This window comes from Hydra vulgaris, chromosome 07 (genome assembly GCF_038396675.1).
Source record: "Hydra vulgaris chromosome 07, alternate assembly HydraT2T_AEP".
NCBI lineage: Eukaryota > Metazoa > Cnidaria > Hydrozoa > Anthoathecata > Hydridae > Hydra > Hydra vulgaris.
In genome coordinates this window covers 2,790,724-2,812,282 of record NC_088926.1, presented here as the reverse complement: position 1 = coordinate 2,812,282, position 21,559 = coordinate 2,790,724, and the positions used below count along the sequence as shown (strand labels likewise).

Below are 21,559 nucleotides of genomic sequence, written 5' to 3'. Positions count from 1 at the left end.
TGCTATATATTTTGGCATAAATTTTTTTGATTTTGCATAATGTCAATTTTAATAATGTTTGAATCAGGTGTTGCGCTTTCATAATACATAAAATTTATTTACATTTTCTTTTAAACCAGTTAAAAAGGAATCAGATAGTGATGAGGGCGGTGCTGATTCTTCATTTCCAGTAATACCAAAAGAAGAACGCAATGAAGATACTGAAGATATTCATGAAGTATCTGCCCCTGGTAACTATTATATTTCTTTTCATATGTTTTTAATAATAACTTTGTTTTTAATGTTGTTTTGTGGATTTTAATTATATATTGATAAATCAATTGTATTGATCTATTCAAGCTACTATTAACTTTCTTTTTATTATTGTTTCGTTGCTCATAATTATATAATGATAAGTTGTTTATTTTGATCTATCGAAGATAGTATTTTTGTAATTGATTGTTATATTTGATATATTACTATGGATTTTGGCATAAATTAATTTGATTTTGCATAATGTCAATTTTAATAATGTTTGAATCAGGTGTTGCGCTTTCATAATACATAAAATTTATTTATATTTTCTTTTAAACCAGTTAAAAAGGAATCAGATAGTTATGAGGGCAGTGCTGATTCTTCATTTCCAGTAATACCAAAAGAAGAACACAATGAAGATACTGAAGATATTCATGAAGCATCTGCCCCTGGTAACTATTATATTTCTTTTCATGTATTTTTAATAATAACTTCATTTTTAATATTGTTTTGTGGATTTTAGTTATATATTGATAAATCAATTGCATTGATCTATTTAAGCTACTATTAACTTTGTTTTTATTATTGTTTTGTGGCTTATAATTATATAATGATAAGTTGTTTATTTTGATCTATCGAAGATAGTATTTTTGTAATTGATTGTTTTATTTGATATATTGCTATGGATTTTGGCATAAATTGTTTTGATTTTGCATAATGTCAAATTTAGTAATGTTTGAATTAGGTGGTATGCTTTCATAAGATATAAAATTTGTTTACATTTTCCATTAAACCAGTTAAAAAGGAATCAGATAGTGATGAGGGCGGTGCTGATTCTTCATTTCCAGTAATACCAAAAGAAGAATACAATGAAGATACTGAAGATATTCGTAAAGCATCTACTCCTGGTAACATTTATATTTCTTTTTATATATTTTTAATATTAACATTGTTTTTAATATTGTTTTGTGGTTTTTAATTATATATATTGATAAATCAATTGTATTGAATTATCCAAGCTATTATTAACTTTGTTTTTAATATTGTTTCGTGATTTATACTTATATAATAAGTTTTTTATTTGGATTTATCCAAGATTGTATTTTTGTACTTGATTGTTATATTTGATATATTGCTATGGATTTTGGCATATACTACTTTGATTTCGCACAATGTCAAGTTTTATAATGTTTGAATCAGGTGGTATTTTTGTTTTTTTATTTTAGATTTTACAATAAATTTTGTAGGCTTAAACTGCCTGTCAACCTAGTTATATAATACTTGACAATTACAGAGTTCATATAACTAATAGAAAATAAAATGTTGATTAGTCGTAGAGAAGCCGATCATTTTTTAGATGGTTTTCTATGAGCAGCTTAAACGTTTTTAGAGATAACGTTGGTACAATATCATTAGACAGAGAGTTCAATTTATTTGTTTTTCTTAGAGAAAACTAGTTTATATGTAAATATAATCGCAAAAATTGTTTTTTTAGTTTTTTTATATGACCATGAGTAATAAATTGGCTATCTATTTCATAAAGACTTCTGTCACTAATGTTATTTTTACACCATTTATAGCCTTTAATAAGGTCTGCACGAAGTAGCCTGTATTTTACAGTTGTCATATTTAATGCCAGCAATCTTTGTTCATATGGTAGGTCTTATAATCTTATGATTCGTTTCGAAACTCTTCTTGATACATTTTCTATTTGTCATTTGTCTTTGAGAAGTCCAGGGTTACAGATTGATCCACAGTATTCTAGGTGAGGGCGGACCAGTGCTGAAAATAGTTTTTTGAAGGATATTAAGTCTGGATATGATGTAGTTGTTCTTTTTATTATTCCTATTATTTGTGTGGCTTTGTTTACTTGACTAGTTGTGTGTTTGGAAAATAACAAGTTAAAATCTATGTGAACACCTAAATCTCGTTCGTAATTTGTGGTTTTAATGTTTACTCTTTTTTTTCTTCTGGATCATGCATATTATGAGTATGGGATTTGTTGTTGTTTTCTAAGTTCATTATAGAACATTTATCAATGTTAAATTTCATTCCCTATTTTTGAGACCATGTAACAAGAGCGTCGATGTCATTTTGTAATTCTTGCGCAGATTGAGTATTTTCAATAGAACGGAAGATTCTGGTATCGTCAGCAAAAAGAGCAGCATTTGATTTGATTACTTCAGGGGTATCGTTGACTTATATAATAAAAAGTAACGCTGAAAGGACGGAGCCTTGGGGAACTCCACTTTAAACGGGTACCCAGTTTTAATAATTACCATTAACAACAACTCTTTGTCTACGGTTTTTCAAAAAGTTTTCAATCCAATATAGTATTGATCCATTTATACCATAAGCTATAAGTTTAGAAATAAGAAATTTATGTGAAACTTTGTCAAAGGCTTTTTCAAAATTGAGATAAATGTTGTCAATGGAGCATTATTATCAAGTGATGATGTCCAATAATTAATTACAGTTAAAAGGTTAGTTAAGCAGGAATGATCTGGATGAAATCCATATTGGTGTGGACTTAATAAGTTATTGTTAATCAGGTGTGTTATAATATGATTTTTTATAATTTTTTCAAAGATTTTTATTAAAGTACAAGTTATACTGATAGGTCTATTATTAAGTGCTTTTGATCTGTCTCCTTTTTTGAATATGGTTATTTTTGTAATTGTTGCGTCTTTCCATATTTGGGGTATTGATCCACTCTCAAGTACTTTGTTAAAAATAGTAGATAGATGTTTAGACATTTGAAAGCAAGTTTTCTTAAATATTATTGGGTGTAATTTATCAGGGCCTGGTGATTTAGATGAGTTTAGACTTTTGAGGTATTTTTCGATAATTTCTGAACTTAGATCAATATTGTTTTTTAGTGGATTTACTTTTTTATATGTTAGGTTAAATGGTGGTGTTGCTGTTATTTTTTTGTTTAAAAAAGTATCAGGAAAATAACTATTGAATAGATGAGCTTTATGTGTTCTATTAAAGTTGGCGAATTAAAATTATTACGTATATGTGGTAAAAGTCACGTAGATAAACGTGATGAAAGTCACGCTTTCATTTATGGTTTTTAATGACTATTGTTGTTTTATAATTGTCATGGGAAATATAACTTTGTATTTATATACGATTTTAAGTAATAAAAGAGAAGGTTGAAAAACGCTCAGATAGTTGTTTTTAATATATATATATATATATATATATAAACGAATTCAAGAATGCAACAAGCTATTTCGGCTATTATGCTACCAGTATTTGATGGCAACCATCAACGGTTTATCCATCAACTGCGAACATATATTGCAGCAATGGACATTGATGAAGCAAAGAGAAAAACGATAACATTAACATGTTTGCCACCACAGATTTATTCTGCATTAGAAGATCTATGCTTGCCGGCATAGCCAGAAGACGATTCAGTGACTTACGAAGAGATCGAGGAAAATATTTCTTCCAGCTTTCCAATAATTTCAGCCGCTGTTTTGGTTACCAGTTTGCGCCACACTGTATACCCTGATGGGCCGCAGTCAATCATTGATAAGTAAAGTTCTACACCTACATGCGTCACATAGAGAGCAACCCGATTCCAATTCTGCTTTACACTCAGCTGACCATGCTTCCATTTTACGGAATAAAGATTGATGGAGTTGCACTGGTTACAACTTGCAATTACTGCTGAAACCTCCTTACGTGATACATTCTGGTTGTTTCGTAAACAAAGTTGCAATGTTCAATTGACACCAAAATGACCAATTGAGTGAACTTTCCATATGTCTTTCTGTTGGATTATTCCGGTTGGATACACTGTTCTGCACCATTTTTGAGGGATTCGTGAAAGTCGATCAGCCAGATTTAGTTCAGATGGAATCCATTGTACAATAATCTTAATATCTTTTGCTATTTCCTATATCGTATTCAGCCGTCGTTGTACTAGCATCTTGAGAAATTTGGGTTGCAGTGTAAACCTCCAGAAGAGCTAGAAAAAGGACATGTTTTAGGATTGAGAGTCGAACAAAATAAAAATGGGGAATTGATATGGAAGCAGGACAATGTAGTAAAAATTGAATCTTCAAATGCAGTCACACGATCACAGCTTTTTAGCAATTTAGGTAAACTTATTGGACATTACCCGGTGGCAGGAAGTTTGCGTTTACAAGCTTCATACGTCAAACGATTAGCCGAAAATTTTCCATGGAATGAGTATGTTTCTGAAGATTGCAAAGAAAAAATGAATGAGTTGCTACACCATTTGGAAAAAGAGGACTCGGTTGGTGGGAAATGGCTGGTACCAGTGAATGGAAAAGCTGAGCTTTACTGTGATGCATCGTCCATAGGACTGGGTGTAGTTCTTCTAATTAGAGGAATCGTTATTGAAGATGCAGCATGGCTACGAACAACGAGTGATACACACCATATTAATATAAGTGAACTAGATTCGATACTTCGAGGGCTAAATTTAGCCAATAAATGGGATATAAAAGAACTCACAGTATACAGCGATAGCAAGAGCACCGTGGGATGGTTAAACGCAGTTTTAAAAGAAAATTATCGCGTAAAGACTTGGGGAATTTCTCAACTGTTAGTACAAAGACGGCTGAATACGATAAAGGAAATAGCAAAAAATACTAAGATTATTGTACAATGGATTCCATCTGAACTAAGTCTGGCTGATCGACTTTCACGAATCCCTCAAAAATGGTGCAGAACAGTGTGTGCAACCGGAATAATCCAACAGAAAGACATATGGAAAGTTCACTCGACTGGTCATTTTGGTGTCGATCGAACATTGCAACTTTGTTTACGACACAACCAGAATGTATCACGTAAGGAGGTTTCAGCAGTAATTGCAAGTTGTAACCAGTGCAACTCCATTGATCCTTATTCCGTAAAATGGAAGCATGGTCAGCTGAGTATAAAGCAGAATTGGAATCGGGTTGCTCTCGATGTGACGCATGTAGGTGCAGAACTATACTTATCAATGATCGACTGCGGCCCATCACGGTATACAGTGTGGTGCAAACTGGTAACCAAAACAGTGGCTGAAATTATTGGAAAGCTGGAAGAAATATTTTCCTTATTAGGACCGCCAGTTTGCCTTCTAATGGACAATGAATTTTGTTCACACACGCTAACAAGGTTTGCTGACAAATGGGACGTTGATTTAGAATATCGAGCAGCTCATCTAGCTTTAGGCAATGGTATAGTTGAACGCATACACAGAACAATTAAAAGAACAGTTGCCCGCTCACGTTGCTCAATCTCTCTGGCAGTATTACTGTACAATGAGACGATTTCATCAAATTGTAGTAAAAGTCCATCGCAGCAATTTAAGCAAAAACCAACGTTGTTTATTCCAGGTGTTGATACACGTAAGAAAGTCAAAAAATATGAAGCAGACAACATATTTAAGGAAGATGACAATGTTTGGGTAAAACCAGCTCAAGAGACAAAATGTGATTGATCTTGGATACCTGATATCGTACGGAAGCAAAATGCCTGGTCGTTTGACGTCGAAACCGCAAATAGGGTATTCCCACAACATATCTCACACTTGCGTCGCTGTATTCCGGACTCTCATAATAAAAAAGAATCATTTAACGATGGTCTTGATTTACCAAAAGATGAGGTTGGTAACGGTAAAGAAAGATATAATGACAATTCCGTTGAAGTTCGAAATGATTGCAACGAGCAAACGATAATGCGCTCCGGACGAATAATAAGAGCCCCACAACGATTAGACTTATGAGTTAATTCACCAAGAGGGCATGTTCTATTAAAGTTGGTGAATTAAAATTATTACGTATACGTGGTCATGTAGATAAACGTGATGAAAGTCACACATTCATTTATGGTTTTTAATGACTTTTGTTGTTTTATAATTGTCATGGGAATTATAACTTTGTATTCATATACGATTTTATGTAATAAAACAATATTATTGTATTGGATGTCAGGGAATGCTTCTTTGTTTTTGATTTGACATATGAGTAAATTGCATTTGGGTTTTGGTCTATGTCTCTCGCCAGTTTTTTTCCAAATTCAATAATTGCTTTTCTGCATGCTGCTTTTGTTTTGTTTTGTGAAATGCGGTACTCATTATGTTTCTTCATTTCTGTTCAATATATATTGATAATATTTCTCTCGTTTAAATTTAAGTTCATTTATTATTTGAAAGTCAATCCATTTTGAGCGTTTTATATTATTAAAGTTAGATTTTGGTATATTATTGTTGGTACTAGTTTTAAGTTTATTGAAATAGATACTCCATAGTTTAGCTGAGTTGGATGTTGGACAGAATTTAATATTTGCAAGGTCTTTATTAATTTTGTCATTGTTCCCTTTAGTGTATAAATGTTTTGTATGGTATGGCATGATATTTAAATAGATTCAATTGACACAGTAAAGTAGAGTAGTTAATGATAACTTTTGCCAATGGGTGCTAGATGAATTAAAAAGGAAATCATGTTTTCATCAGAAGTAAATAAGAGGTCAATTATAGAAAGATTTTGATTTTGTCTGATGTGTGTTGCTTTTGAAATATGTTGAGTTAAAAAAGAATTGCGAATATTTTCAGTAAATTTAATTGATTTAGAGGCATTTGTAATAGGTTGTTTTGGATTTTGCCAGCTGATATCTGGGTAGTTATTATCTCCAATAATAAGAATGTTTGGATATTTGTTTGAAAGTTTGGCAATGTGTTGATTTATGCAGTTAGTGTTTTCATTGTTACTATTTGGTGATCTGTAATATAGGCTTAACAATAACTTAGAAGTTTTCGTTGCAATTTCACAACTGAGCAATTCAGATGGAAATTTATCTAGGTTTATTAGGGATGACTTTAGTTTGCTATGTATAAATATTGCTAAACCTCTTCGGCAAGAACTATTGTTGTGATTTGTATGTAGTGAGTAATTTTCAATAGCAAACTCGAGATCATTAACTTCAATTTTTTTATTTTTAGACAGAGTTTCTGTTAAAAAAATAATTTCGGGTTTCAGATTGTTTACAATTTGTTTGAGCTCATGGCGTTTATTTAATAGGGAGTCGATGTTTGTGTATATAGCTTTGACGGATTTAGTTTCAGTAACTTTTTCAATGGTTTGAAAATTAATCCAATTTTTTATATTTTTTTTATATTTTTTGTTTACTAAAATTAAGTTTGATGACTTCGTTGCGCCTAATGCACCATCGCAAGGGTAAGTTTGGTTCATTTTTTAGAAGTATTTAGCTTTTTTTATTTCTTTCTTTTCTAAGTTAAGAATCGATTTGCCTTTTGACAAGTGTCAAATCTGGATTAATGAAGATGTTTGTATATTTTATGTTTTTGCGTAATTCCCTAGCGGCAAGTAAAACTTTATTACGTTCGCTGTTTTCAGAAAGTACTGCAATTAGCGGAGGAGTTTTTGGGTCTTTTTTGTTTTTTAATCTTATTATTTCAATAGGTTTTTCATTGCCTTTACCAATTTCCTCAAATATCTTGTCAATTATTTTTTTATCGTCGTTGTTTTTTTCAAGTTCATTTAAATTATTTGATTCTGGAATTCCAAAAACGATATTGTTCTTTTCACGCTTTTTTTTCTCTTCCTGTTCAGATAATATAGTTTTGATAATTGAGTTTACAACAATAGCTTTTTCTGCAGGTTTATTTTTGTTATAAAGATTTGACCAAAATGTAGCTGAACTGTTTTCGGTTTCTTTTTTTGATTCTAATAATTAAATTCTTTTTGTAAGTCTTTGAATAGTTTCATTTTGATCACGTATAATATCAGATAGTTCCGAACAGCTAAGTTTACCTTGCTTAATCATGAATATTGTTATGGCGTCGTGTCGATTTTATGAAATTAATAATGAATAAATATTATTAATATAAAATATGAAAATAATAACAGGAATAATAATAACAATAATAGTAAAATAAAATTTACAATTTAATAAACCTCAAAGAAAAAAAAAATATTTATTATGTTATATAAATTTTATAAAGAAACAAAAAAGTATATATATATAGACTAAAAATTAAATTGAGAAAAAAGAAAAGAAAAAAAAATGAAAAATGTTATAGAAAAATAGAGAAGTTTATAAAAATTTTCAAACAAAACAAAAAAAAGAAAAAAATTTTGAATAAAAATTCAAAAAAATAATAATAATTATGTTTCTTACGTATTCAGGAAAAAAAAAAAAATGGCTTGTCACGTTGAATGTTATTACGTAGCAAAAAAGTAATTAATGTTTTTGAAAAAGTAAATAATGTATGCTTTCATAAGATATAAAATTTATTTACATTTTCCTTCAATCTATTTAAAAAACATGGAACATCAATCTATTTAAAAAACATGGAACATTTTTAACATTCTATTTAACATCAAATGAAAAATGTGAAAAACAGTTTTTATATTATTTTGATGATTAGAATTTATATATTATATAATAGAATTATATATTTCTACAAAATAATGAAAGAACTTTTGCAATTTTCATGTAACGTAAGTTAACAAAAACATGATAAAGTTTTGTTTTTTCCAAAATTTAGTTTAAAAATTAAAGTTTTTTAATAATACATGCAAAAGAATATTCAATTTTACATTTAAAGTTTTGAATAACAATGCTTAGTTAAAGCATATTTTTATTTTAAATATGTGTGATGTAAGTTAAAACTACATGCATTTACTGAAGTTCTGGCACTTTTTCGTTAACAAAAGGAATTATATCATTAAGTAATCCTTATTTCGCCGAATTGGTTTGACAAGTTATAACTGAAACTTTTATATTAGGAGAATTTAGAAAAAAAATCTTTAATTTTTTTTTGATGTTAATTAAAGTTATTTATATTATTGTTTTTTATTTGTTTCTGTATTCTTATTTTGGTTGACATAAATAAACATAAATAAATAAAAATTAGAGTTGTATAAATATATTTGTTTAAACATTAAAAAAAAAAAGATTTATTGTTTATTCTCCCAATATAAAAAAAATTAGTTAGAACCTTTTTTATTTTTGTTTTAGTAAAATAAATCATTTGTAAATGCAATTAAGGGGGGTCATCCATAAAGCATGTCACCCTATATTTTTGTATTTTTATATATTTGTCAATTTTTAACCCCTTCCCTTCTGTCATAAACAATCACATATACCTGAGCCCCTCTCCCTCCTAAGCTGTGATAGCAGTTTTTATGTCAAAAATATTTAAAAATATTTAAATGTAAATACTTAATACCATTTTAGAAATTCAACCTAACGAAAATAAGGCAATACGCATAATACAGTCGTGGACAGGAAAGGCGTGCGATCGCACTCCAATCTTGACCACGCATGTAATTGTTTTTTTTTTAAAGCTTGAAGATGACTCTTTAGATTATTAAAAAAGCGCTGAATAAAATGGACAAAAAAAAATTATGAACACGCGAAACTAAATAGAAAGAAAGAAATCTTAACCAAAGAGAAATTTAAAAAAAATATATTTAAACCTATAGCTCTAAAAAAATTATAAATAACTCTAAACTAATTTCAAATAGATTTTCATCTGAAATGTGAGTGGTAATCAAAAATTCATTTAGTTCACATTTTTCCAATCAATTAGGTTTATATAGTCTTTTGCTTCAAAATTGATTTCTGGTGTAGAGAACTTTCGAACTTTGTTTGTTTTCATCAATCTTGCTTTTATTATTTGTTGTAATGCCAATTTCCTCACATTCGGGCGAGTTTCCGATATCATAGCAAGAAGCATGTTTTTATATTTTTTTATATACTTTTTATTTCACTACTGGCATACCTGGATAAGTTGAGGGTTAGCCATAAATGTCTAGCACCTTATGTGCATGAGGGATTTTATCTTATATTGAACCACATTTGGCAGTAAAATTTAATAACAAACTCAACTATTTCTCTCAACCTGTGTGACGGTTCGCTACTTTTGACATAATACCTCAATATTCTGTTTGTTGTGGTCACCCACCTGGCATGGTTAAGTTTTCCAGGATTTTGATTAGCCAAAGTGTTTAACCAATAACCTGTAGATATTGTTTTGCAAATATCAAGTAAATATTTTTGATCAGAACTAAGAGATTTTTTGTCTATTTTTGACAATGTGACAACGATAGGAAAGGAGTGTAGTTGACTATTGGCAAGGTACCACACAATTTAATTTCTCTTCCGATTGGTCCAGACCATCTGTTAGGTCCTGATATAGGTCCATCTTAGTTTATTAGCATGTATTTGACAGATAAACCAGTGGACAGGTCTTTTTAGTTCTAATTTGAACAAAGCAATAACACCATTAAGAAATCTGGTATTGACTGTTCCGTCACAACCCATGGCAACTAATTTAAATGTATCAATTTTGTTTTGAGTTAAAAATATTATTATGCCCTAGATACTTTGATCCTGGTTCTTGTACTAAAACTACATGTTCTTCTTTGATAGTTTTTTGTATATTTTTCTCCTTGTTTGTATCAATAACTTATGTTATATTTTTTCTTCCATCAAAATACAAACATTCTAACATTTGAATATTTTCATGGTCTAAATGTTGCATTTTAAGTCTGTTTTTCTTTCATTTTCTTTGAATCTTATTTTTATCAATTACTTTAGCTTGGTGTCCTTTTGAAATTATGTTCATGTCTTCCAGCTCAGCATGTGCTATAAATGCAGTACCTCTGCTTGAAACACCTACTCTATTGCAGGCTTGTGCTAAGGATAATAACGGTGAGCTCATTTGTTCAGTTTTATCTTTTCTGTTCCGTTTTCGCGGCCTTCAACTGTGTCTAAATGATCAGCATCTGATTCTGAGTCAGTATTCCAAATCACTGAATCTTAAAATATAGAATAAAAACTTGAATTCTGAATGCAGGTTGTTAATATTTGAGCTTCAATATCTGTAATAGCATAAGACTGTGTTGATGGGTTAGACAGTAAGGGGCTGTTTACTCTGTTTTTTCTTGCTTCTTTTTATGTCAAATACTTTATTTGACATTGCATGCTGCAATGTCAAATAAAGTATTTTCTGCATGCTTTTGAAATGTTATTATTTTGGAGTTCAATTTGTCTGTATGTTTCGTTTTGTTAATGGACTTTATAATAGTTCTATACTTTTGATTGTAATTAAGAATCATTTTAACAATGTGTTTATGAGACACAGTTGGTATGGACGCTTTCCCCCACAAATTTTCTATTTTGTGCGCCAAATTTTCAGATATTTCTTTTAAAAGAGGTTGTTTAACACCACTTTCCACTCTCATTTTCTGCATTGAGAAAAGATAACTCAGCATGACATGTTTGTATGTTGGCAAGACATTTTCACATAAGTCTGCTGGTGAACCAAAGATAGAGACATAGGTGGCATATTTTTGTTGTAAGATTATAGGGTCTGCAACGTTTAATTATTCTCCACGTTAAGATAGGTTTTATGTCTTGATCTTTCAAGCTCCATACTTCCTTTGAACATTCAGTGTCGTTTCTGTATTTAACTGAAGCAAAGGATTTTAGATGATTAGCGTATCTTAATTTAAATGATGTGTGACTAATATCAAAATATACTTTTTTGTTACCTTCATTATTAATTGTAGCTTGGTAAACAATATTGTTGAACAAACACTGTTTGTTTGATGGACAAATTGATTTATTTACACAGTTACATTGCTTGGTTTCTATTTGCTTGTTGTTGTGCAATATTTTATGATTCTGTGAGTTGACTATTGATTTCAGGTTAGGCATGCAGCTGTAACTAATCTTGAAAGAATTTCGATTAAATATTTTATGAAGCTTGTGGCCTGGTGGAAAATGAAAATCTATAAGAGCCAGAAAACGGTTACCTATTTTTGTTTGGACATTTACACTGTATGGAGGGTTGTACCAAATTATATTTTGATTGCGATGTTTTTTTTGTGCTTGGATTTGTTATGGTTGGTAGATAAGCTTTGGGTTATGTCCTGATTTTTAAAGAGCTTCTTCATATTGTGGAGTAGAATTCATGAAAGTAGTTTTGTTTAACGACATGAAAGATAATCTTTGTTCAATATTGCGAGGGATTGCTTTAATTATGCTCGAAGGGTGGTTAGAGTTAGTGTGGATATACCTTAGTTGGTTGTCAGGTTTGCAGTAAGGTTGGAATGAGTTGTTATCTAGATTTAACGTAACATCAAGATAGTTTACAATTTTTATATTAGCTTGGATGGTGATGAGTAGATCGTTACTTTTAAAGATACTTGTTATATGTTTTAACTCTTTGTTTTTTACAAATTAAAATTTTTAAATCTTAATCATTTACTAATTGAATTCTGAAATAAAAAAGTTGAAAGAATATATATTTCGAATAATAATTAAAATTATAATAAATTTTAAAAAATAATTTTTTATTGAAATAAAGCCCACGCTAATATAAGTTGACCTGGATACTACCAGAGGTTTAATGGGAATCGAACTTATGTTAAAAGTAATCAGCAAAAAAAAAGTAATTGTGTTAAAAGTAATCTTTTTTTATTTGTTTGTTTCTTATTTGAATTTATTTTTCGAAATAATAACAATATTGCAACTTTTTTAAATCAGCGTCAAATTTAGTAAAATATTTAAAAGTAACGTTAAAAGTAATCGACAAAAAACATTTACACAAGTTTCTAGTTTTTGATGTAAACGATTTTAATCCGTCAATAAACCAAAACACTTTAAACAATGCTTTGATTTTTGCTGAACATCATGTCATTATAAAAAGCAAAGATAAAGCATTAATAAAGCATGCAAGAAAATCACTAATTTTCAATAACGAGACGGCGTGGATCAAAAAAAGAGGAGGATTGTTCAATGTCACAATGGGGGCATTTGATGGTGCTAAAGTGTGTGAGCTAGTGGGAATTTTTTTACTATTTCAAATTTCACAGCATTATAATAAGGAAGATTTCGGATTATATCGTGATGACGGCCTTGCCGTATTTAAAAACAAAAACGGTCAGCAAATGGACAAAATTAAAAAACATATAACAAGTATCTTTAAAAGTAACAATCTACTCATCACCATCCAAGCTAATATAAAAATTGTAAACTATCTTGATGTTACGTTAAATCTAGATAACAACTCATTCCAACCTTACTGCAAACCTGACAACCAACTAAGGTATATCCGCACTAACTCTAACCACCCTTCGAGCATAATTAAAGCAATCCCTCACAATATTGAACAAAGATTATCTTTCATGTCGTTAAACAAAACTACTTTCATGAATTCTACTCCACAATATGAAGAAGCTCTTAAAAAATCAGGACATAACCCAAAGCTTATCTACCAACCACAACAAATCCAAGCACATAAAAAACATCGCAAACAAAATATAATTTGGTACAACCCTCCAAACAGTGTAAATGTCCAAACAAAAATAGGTAACCGTTTTCTGGCTCTTATAGATTTATACTCTTATAGACTAATAATCAATTTAAGTTAAAAATATTTAATGAAGGAAAATAGAAACTCTTAAATGTTTAAATGGGGATGAGCTATGCCCAATTTTCATCAAAATTTATTTATCATCAAAAGCATAAATTGTTAACAAAAAAGAACAGTATATATCTTTGAAACTAATTTTTTTTAAATTGACAAAATGCAAATTGTTAACAAAAAGGTACAAAGTATATATCTTTTCAACAAAATTTACTTAAAAAGTAACAGTATATAAATATTGAATGAAGTATATATCTTTTCAATAAAATTTACTTAAAATTATAAATATTTAAATAATGATAGATAGTAAAAAGCTATATATCTTTTCAGCATTTCTTTTAAACACATTCTTTCAACAATATTTTTTCAACACATTTTATGATTACACTAAAAACAGATTTAATTTATGTGTTTCATCATGGCAGTACACCACTTTACTGGCATGGACAACATTCTTGCTTTCAACAAAGCCAAGTCACATTGTAGCAAAGTACACCACTTGGCTAGAAAGCAAACACTCTTGCTGTAAACTAAGCCAAGTCACAACAATTTGAAACTGTGTAAACATAATAACCACTTACCAACTATAAACACATAACATTATAACACATCACAAACATAGAAATACTTGATATATAAAAGATATTTGCACACTCACGAAATAAAAACCCATATAACTTTAACACATATAAACATATAATAAATAACACATAAATATAATTAAATAAAAAAATTAAGAAAAATATATAAATTATAAACATATACAAATACAACCTTATTTTTGTAATATTTGTTTAATGACATACCTCATAATAAATTTTAAACAATTTTAAAAAACAAACAATCAAACAAACGTGGTTTTTTATATTATAAAAGCAAACAGATTTTCTTTAATTTCTTTAAAATAAGGTAATAAACAATCTTTTTCTTGAACATGCAACATAGAGTTGATCGTGTGAGATGCAAAGGTTTTAGAGATCACCAACTTTATCAAGAGTTTGACCCTTTGACCATTGAAAAGAGCATTGCCTTCTAGTTTTTAAAAATTAAAATTACAGAGTAATATATTTTAAATACAATTAATAAAGGACTCGTGTTTTAAATCGTGTTTGAAATTGTGTTTTAAATCGTATTTTTATGAAAATGAATGAATTAAATATATTACCTGACTTTAATAGTTACTATACAAATTAAAAAATAACATAAGGTTGTTATGCTCCATTACTACAGTTGTTAAAAGTTAAAAAGTTTTAGATCTTATTACTGATTAAGCAGATATTAACAGATTATAAAGATTTAAGAATACCTCATCGCATAATCGAAAATATAAAGAGAAATATTAAAAGGCCAAGCAAGCTTAATCTTCTTTAAAAAACCCTGTGTCAAACACGCACGAATGAGTAACAGCAGCAGCTTTCAGCAATAATATATAGTGATTAAAAAAATTACGTTTAATAAATAAGTTAAATTTACTTTGTATGGTTATTTTAAACAGGTTTTAATAAACAGGTTTTAATAAATAAGTTAAATTTAGTATGTATGGTTATTTTAAACAGATCTTAATAAAACTTTTATTAAGTTATTGTAATTCCTTGTTTTTATTATTTTAAAAATCAAAACAAATATGGAAAAGAAACAAAACTTTCTGAAAAAGTTTACGTTTTGTTTTCCTCACGTAAACTAAAATAACACTGCGTAAATAAGCTATGTATACAACTGAGAATATTGAATGTGTGGAAGTTATTATTGAAGAAAGTCCTCATGCAACACATAATACAATTGAAGCCCTGACATCGGTTAATCGTTTTACAATCAACAAAATCATTCACAATACTTTAAAAAAAAAACTTACATTATGTTGGATACCGCACAAATTAACCAATTAAAATCGCAAGAATAGAATAGAGGCATGTATCGAAAATTTAATCCTTTTCAGAGACTGCTAATAGACTGTGATATTATTACACGAGATGAGTTGTGGTTATATTTGAGACAAGTTGGATAACAAGTTGGATATAGTTTACTGGTTCTAGTTGGGTCAGTGAAAAAGGAAAGTTTAAGAACTATTGTAAGATGCGACAGAATTGAGCTAAAAAAGATATTCTACATCATCTTTAAAACAACTAGTGTTGTTCATTTGGGTTATGTTGAAAACAAAGACACCATTACTAGTCAATATTATATGAGAAAATGTTTGAAACCTCTTATATGCAAAATAAATAAGCAAAAGACCTAAACAGGTACTCAAAATTTTAAATTTCTCCTTGATAACACTCAACTCCATGTAACTCAAACCGTCACAAACTATCTTAACCAAGCTGGAATCGCAATAATTTGCCAGTCAACATACTCACCAGACTTAGCTCCATCTGATTATTGGCTGTTCCATTTGAGGAATGGCTTGAATGGATGCAAATTTGTATAGAAAATAATGGAAATTTTTTTAAACGTTAAATAAAATGAAATTAAAATTTTTTTTTTTTTTTTTTTTATAAAGGAGTTTTAAGAACTTTCCTAATGATATTAGTATAAAATTCATTTACTTTTTGCATAAAATCAGATGGCATAGATAACAGTGGTGATTCACCACAACCATGAGTTAAAAAAAAAAAAAAAGAAACTACAGAATCTACACCTGGAAAGAATTATATGCATTTCAATTTTTTATTTATATTGACATTAATTTTAATATTGTTTTGTGGTTTATAATTATATTTTGATGAACTGCTCACATTGATTTATCCAAACTAATATTTTTGTAATAGATATTTATATTTTGGTATTTTAAAATGGATTTGCTATATATTTAGCGTCAATTTTAATAATGTTGTTATTAAATACTTTTCGTTCATAATATATAAATTTCATTTGCTTTTTGCTTTTGCAACCAGTTAAAAAGGAATCAGATGGTCCTGATGGCGGTCCAGGTCCACAAATAGCAATTGTAAAAAAAGAACAAGAAGAAGAAACTGAAGAATCTACACCTGGTAATTTTTATCTGCTTTATTTTTTTTAATAACATTGCCATTGTTTTTAATATTGTTTTGTGGTTTATAATTACATTTTGATAATCTTTTTCTATTGATCTATTAAGCTAGTATTTTTGTAATGGATAATTATATTTTGATAGGTTAAAATGGATTTTGCTGTATATTTAGATTTTACTAAATTTTTTATTCTTTTAACTACATATTATTCTTTTATAATATATAAAACTCGTTTGCTTTTTGTGTTAAACCAGTTAAAAATGAATTATATGTTGATGATGGCAGTGGTGATCCACCGCAACTAGTAGCGGTTGAAAAAAAGGAACAAGAAGAAGAAACTGAAGAATCTACACCTGGTAATTTTTATCTGCATTCTTTTCTTAATATTACCTTTTTTTTAATATTTTTTGGACTCAAAATCTTTTTTAGAGGACAAAACTCATTTATTTACTGCAAAAAATTTTTGCAATAATGTTGGTTTAATGTTGCGATAATAATGTTGGCATTCTTTATTGATAAATAAAAACTCTCTTATTCTCATACAATATCTAAAAGCACATCGGTAATGTTATTAGACCTGCTTTATCTGTCAAACTTGAGTCACTCTCCCATTGTTGTAAGGTTGCATTTCTTTCTCTTTTCTACAAATACTATTATGGTCAATGCTCAAACAAGCTATCCTCTCTATTACGATAAACCAAAACTCATACTTGCTTGGACCTTATTCAACAAGTTGCATCCTTTTTTTGCATCTGTTCTTTTCATGCTTTAAAAACTGTTGGTAATCCAATTTTTTTCCTTTTTTTACATCAAAAGAAACATAATAACTCTTAGCCATCTTCATGATTTTCTTTTATATACAACCTACAACTTCAGTACAAGTCTTCAGTTAACCATTTCTTTTATATACAAGCTAGAAATTTTTAAGTCTTAAGATAACCATTTCTTTTATATACAACTTATAACTTTTCAAGTCTTCAGATAACCATTTCTTAGTATCTTTACTAGGGAAAGATACTAGGAAATAAAATATTATTTGTTGATTATTAAATCAACAAATTTTGTTATTTATAGTGTGTTTGTTCTAAAAATATCATTGTTTGTTTACAAAAAGCCTTACAAAATGAAATTTGGAAATATTATGAAATATTTAGTGAAGATAATATACTAGTAGTTTGTTTACTATGTAGCACTAATATCGCAAATCTGATCATGACTTTTTAAACAATTTTACACCTGCTTAATGAGAGTTAATGGAACAATGTATAAAACTTCTCAATTTGTTCAAGGAGATTGCATAAACATTTTGGATATTTCCTGCTGAGGTAGTTCTGCATGTTATCATGTTGTTTAAATATCTGAGAAAGGAAGATATAGCACATAGAACATCAAATTTATTTTTATTATATTTATTGAAGCGCAGTTTTAGCCTCAATTTTATTAAGGCTGAACTGTACTGTAAGTTCAGTGTTAATAAAATTAATTAATATCTAGTTGCCAATTTTTTTGACCCAAAAAACTAATTAAAATACAAAGAGCAAAGCAAAGAATTATTTTAGATAAACTCTGAAAAAGAGTCGTGATATGTTTAGTAGCACCAGCATCGAATTATCTCCACTTCTAAAGAAAAGAAATGAAACATGAAAATAACAAAACTATTCGCCTTGATCGGACAGCAGACCCTTCGTGTCAACAACAAAAGTCGTGGTCAACAAATGCAAAACAATATTCAAACCTATCAGAATTTGCAAAGATTTAATTATCATTTCCTGGAAACTGTGTATAGGAAAAGGATATTTTCGAAAGCAAGTATAGTTTACTTGAAAAACGTAATCCTTTGCAACCAATAAATGTTGAAAAATTCTATTCATTTATCATAATTGGATTTCATGTGTTATCATAATTTTATGTTAAATAAAACGATTTTGTGAGTAAAAGAATATACTCTGTATACCATATTAGTTATGAAATTAACATGATCTGAACATTAGGTATGAGACTTTTTGATACCTCCAGTTTCCAATATTAAAAACACATGAAGTTTGGTTTGAAAGTAACTGAAAAGTCATTGGTTTTATTTAATTTTTTGAAAAGGTTACCCACCATGACCCTTAATTACACACTGGCTCCCATATACAAGTGAATTTTTTTTATTCAAATGTATATCAACCTGTGTCTCAAAACCTGTGTCTCAAAACCTGGGTCTCAAAAGAACTAGAATTTCATAGAGGTTTCAGAAATAATAGTTTCTAATAAAAGTTATATGCTTAAATTATACATACAAAAAATAACAATTTTTAACTAAAAATTAATTTGCAATATTTTTTTTTAAAAGTTTTAGTAGAAAAGATTATTAGTTCTTTTGAGACCCAGGTTGATATATTGATATATTGGAGAAGAAAAAATTCACTGATATATGGGAGACAGTGTGTAATCAAGGGTCATGGTGAGTGACTTTTTTCAAAAATTAAATAAAACCAATGACTTTTCAGTTACTTTCAAACCAAAGTTCATCTATTTTTTATATTGGAAACTTGAGATGCTAAAAATTTACCAACAAGTCACATTCCTACTGTACATACCGTATATGTACATATAGTGGTATTCATTATACATTTTTTTTTTATCATTATTAGTTTTCTATAATTATTTGTAATAATTGGCACCAAATTGAAGTGGTTTTAATTTGCCATCATGTTCCCTACTTTTTGTACATTTCTGTTTGATAAAAATAATTTTTATTACACTATGTGGGCCAACTGAACGCTTAGATAACTTAAAGACTTTTAATTAATGAAGATGTTTTAATAGACTTTTAAATACTAATATTAATAGACTTTGAGAAGAGACTTATATAAATAGACTTTCAAATAATAATATGAATAGACTTTTAGAAGAGACTAATAGAAATAGACTTTAATAATAAAGAAGTTTTAAAAGTTTACCTAATTTATATATACTACATACACGATACACAATGCACGATACACCATACACAATACATATAAAATCTGCAAATTTAAGTTAATGAGGTTTACACTTACAAATTTCTTGTATGAATGAAATGTGTAATTTACATAATTTTGAATTAACAACATTCATTTATATATTCGCTTATCTATATAAAAATAAAAATATAAAAATTTCAAACACTTAGAAAAAGGGTTAAAAAACTTTTCTTTTTTTTTTGCTTTTATGAATATAATAGGAATTTAAGTTAAGTGTTTTTTCTTTATAACAAAAAGTTCAAAAAAGAATTGCGGATGGCTATCGATTAATTAAAGAAATCGACAATTACATAAAAGAATTCCGAAAAAATTAGGAATAGGTAACTTTCACTTTATGCTAGATTTCTTTTCTTTTTTTTTTCTTTTTTTTTTTTAAATTAACTTTAAGTTAAATATTATTGAAGCTAAGTTTGTTTCTTTTTTATGAATTGTTGTAACATTTGTTTATTGTTTGCTAGGAATTGATCAAATTAAGGAAGCTTGCTAACCAATCGAAGAATTTATTGAATAATATTTATATTTTTTAGCCAATCAAAGATCGGCGAATAATATTTGAAATGTATTAAAAATTTGCTTGCACTTTGAAAAATATTTTTTGTTACTATTCCCGATTTCAAGTTTTATGTATTAGACGTTTATTTTGTACAAATATTTTTTGTGTCGTGTATTTTTGGAAATGCTTTTTTTCTTGATGACACTATAACGTGAAATCACGTGATACTTGATTTCTAAGATGATTATACTTTATTGTGGTCCATAGACGGAGTCGAATTGCAAATAAAGAGCCTGTAATGATTAATTTAGGGATCATAATAAGTGGAAGTAAGATTGAGGGTAGGTTAAGGTCTCCCGGGCCGCATTTTTCTTTTTAATTAGTTGTATTATACCAGAATGAGTTACCTACTTACTGAATGATATATACTGACTGTTGTGAGACACCCACAAACGGCGTAATTGTCAATTAATGCAATGCAAAAATGTTAAAAATAACTTATTCTATTTAGAGAAATTATTATGCGCAATATGAACTAATTTTAAGAGATATAATGCAAACAAAAAATATCGAAAATCTATCGAATCATAAGATTTTGATTCGCAAAAAATTATTAACTAAGAAATAAATAATTATTTCAATACTTTTTAACAAACCTGATTCAGTTTTACGTGTCAAACCTAATCTTTTGCTTTCATATAAAGTTCTATGGGATGTTGGACTTTTTGACAAATATAAACCTTTAAAGATTTAAAAATTATAAAGTATATCGCATATTTATATCCAAGTATAGTAAAAACTATATACACTCACTGTTTGAAATTAAGGAGATGTCAAATTATATACACCAAAACAAAATAAATCTATTCATCCGCCTTTTAAGGTGGATAAATAGATTTATTTTGTCATATACAAATAAAATCAAAATTTTAAAAATGCATTCATTTTTTAGGATATTTATACAAAATATAGTATTTCATATTTAAAGTAAGAAAAATTTTAATTTTTTTTTTGGGGTCTAGATTTTGGGTCCAAGACCCGAAATATGGACTACGCGCTGTGATAAAAACCCTGTGAATGGTATGATCATAAAATTTTCACATTTTTTTAATATTAGATGATTACACTCACCCTGCCAAAATCAAATAATTTAACAAATTATTTAAGCTTTTGTAAGAAAACCGGTTTGTGGCCCAAAAAAGCTTAGAACCTAGAACTTTTTTTTGGAACGAGTTAACTAACATGAATTACTTTGGTAAGGTGTACATATATATAATAAACAACTCCTGAAAATTTCAATACAAACTGACAATCCAATCACAAGATATTTATCGCAGCGTGCAAGAAACTTTTATTTTGAGAAAAACAATAGTTTAGATTTTTAATTAAAAAAATTAAAAAATACATA

The 21,559-nt window shown here is 28.5% G+C and overlaps 1 protein-coding gene across 10 annotated transcripts in view; it reads left to right on the top strand.

The window, feature by feature from the left end:
• LOC136082232 (ABC transporter F family member 4-like) overlaps window positions 1-20,325 on the top strand; it is a 53,270-nt gene extending 32,945 nt beyond the window's left edge. For 9 of the 10 annotated variants that reach the window (XM_065800800.1, XM_065800806.1, XM_065800807.1 and 6 more), the window contains 7 exons: window positions 120-230; window positions 576-686; window positions 1,032-1,142; window positions 16,555-16,650; window positions 16,905-17,006; window positions 19,896-19,978; window positions 20,117-20,325. In XM_065800800.1, the coding sequence (XP_065656872.1) occupies window positions 120-230; window positions 576-686; window positions 1,032-1,142; window positions 16,555-16,650; window positions 16,905-17,006; window positions 19,896-19,972 (608 nt within the window). In that variant the 3' untranslated portion in view covers window positions 19,973-19,978; window positions 20,117-20,325. The remainder of the gene's footprint in view (window positions 1-119; window positions 231-575; window positions 687-1,031; window positions 1,143-16,554; window positions 16,651-16,904; window positions 17,007-19,895; window positions 19,979-20,116) is intronic. The other variant, XM_065800802.1, reaches the window with a different exon arrangement.
• Window positions 20,326-21,559: the final 1,234 nt, after the last annotated feature.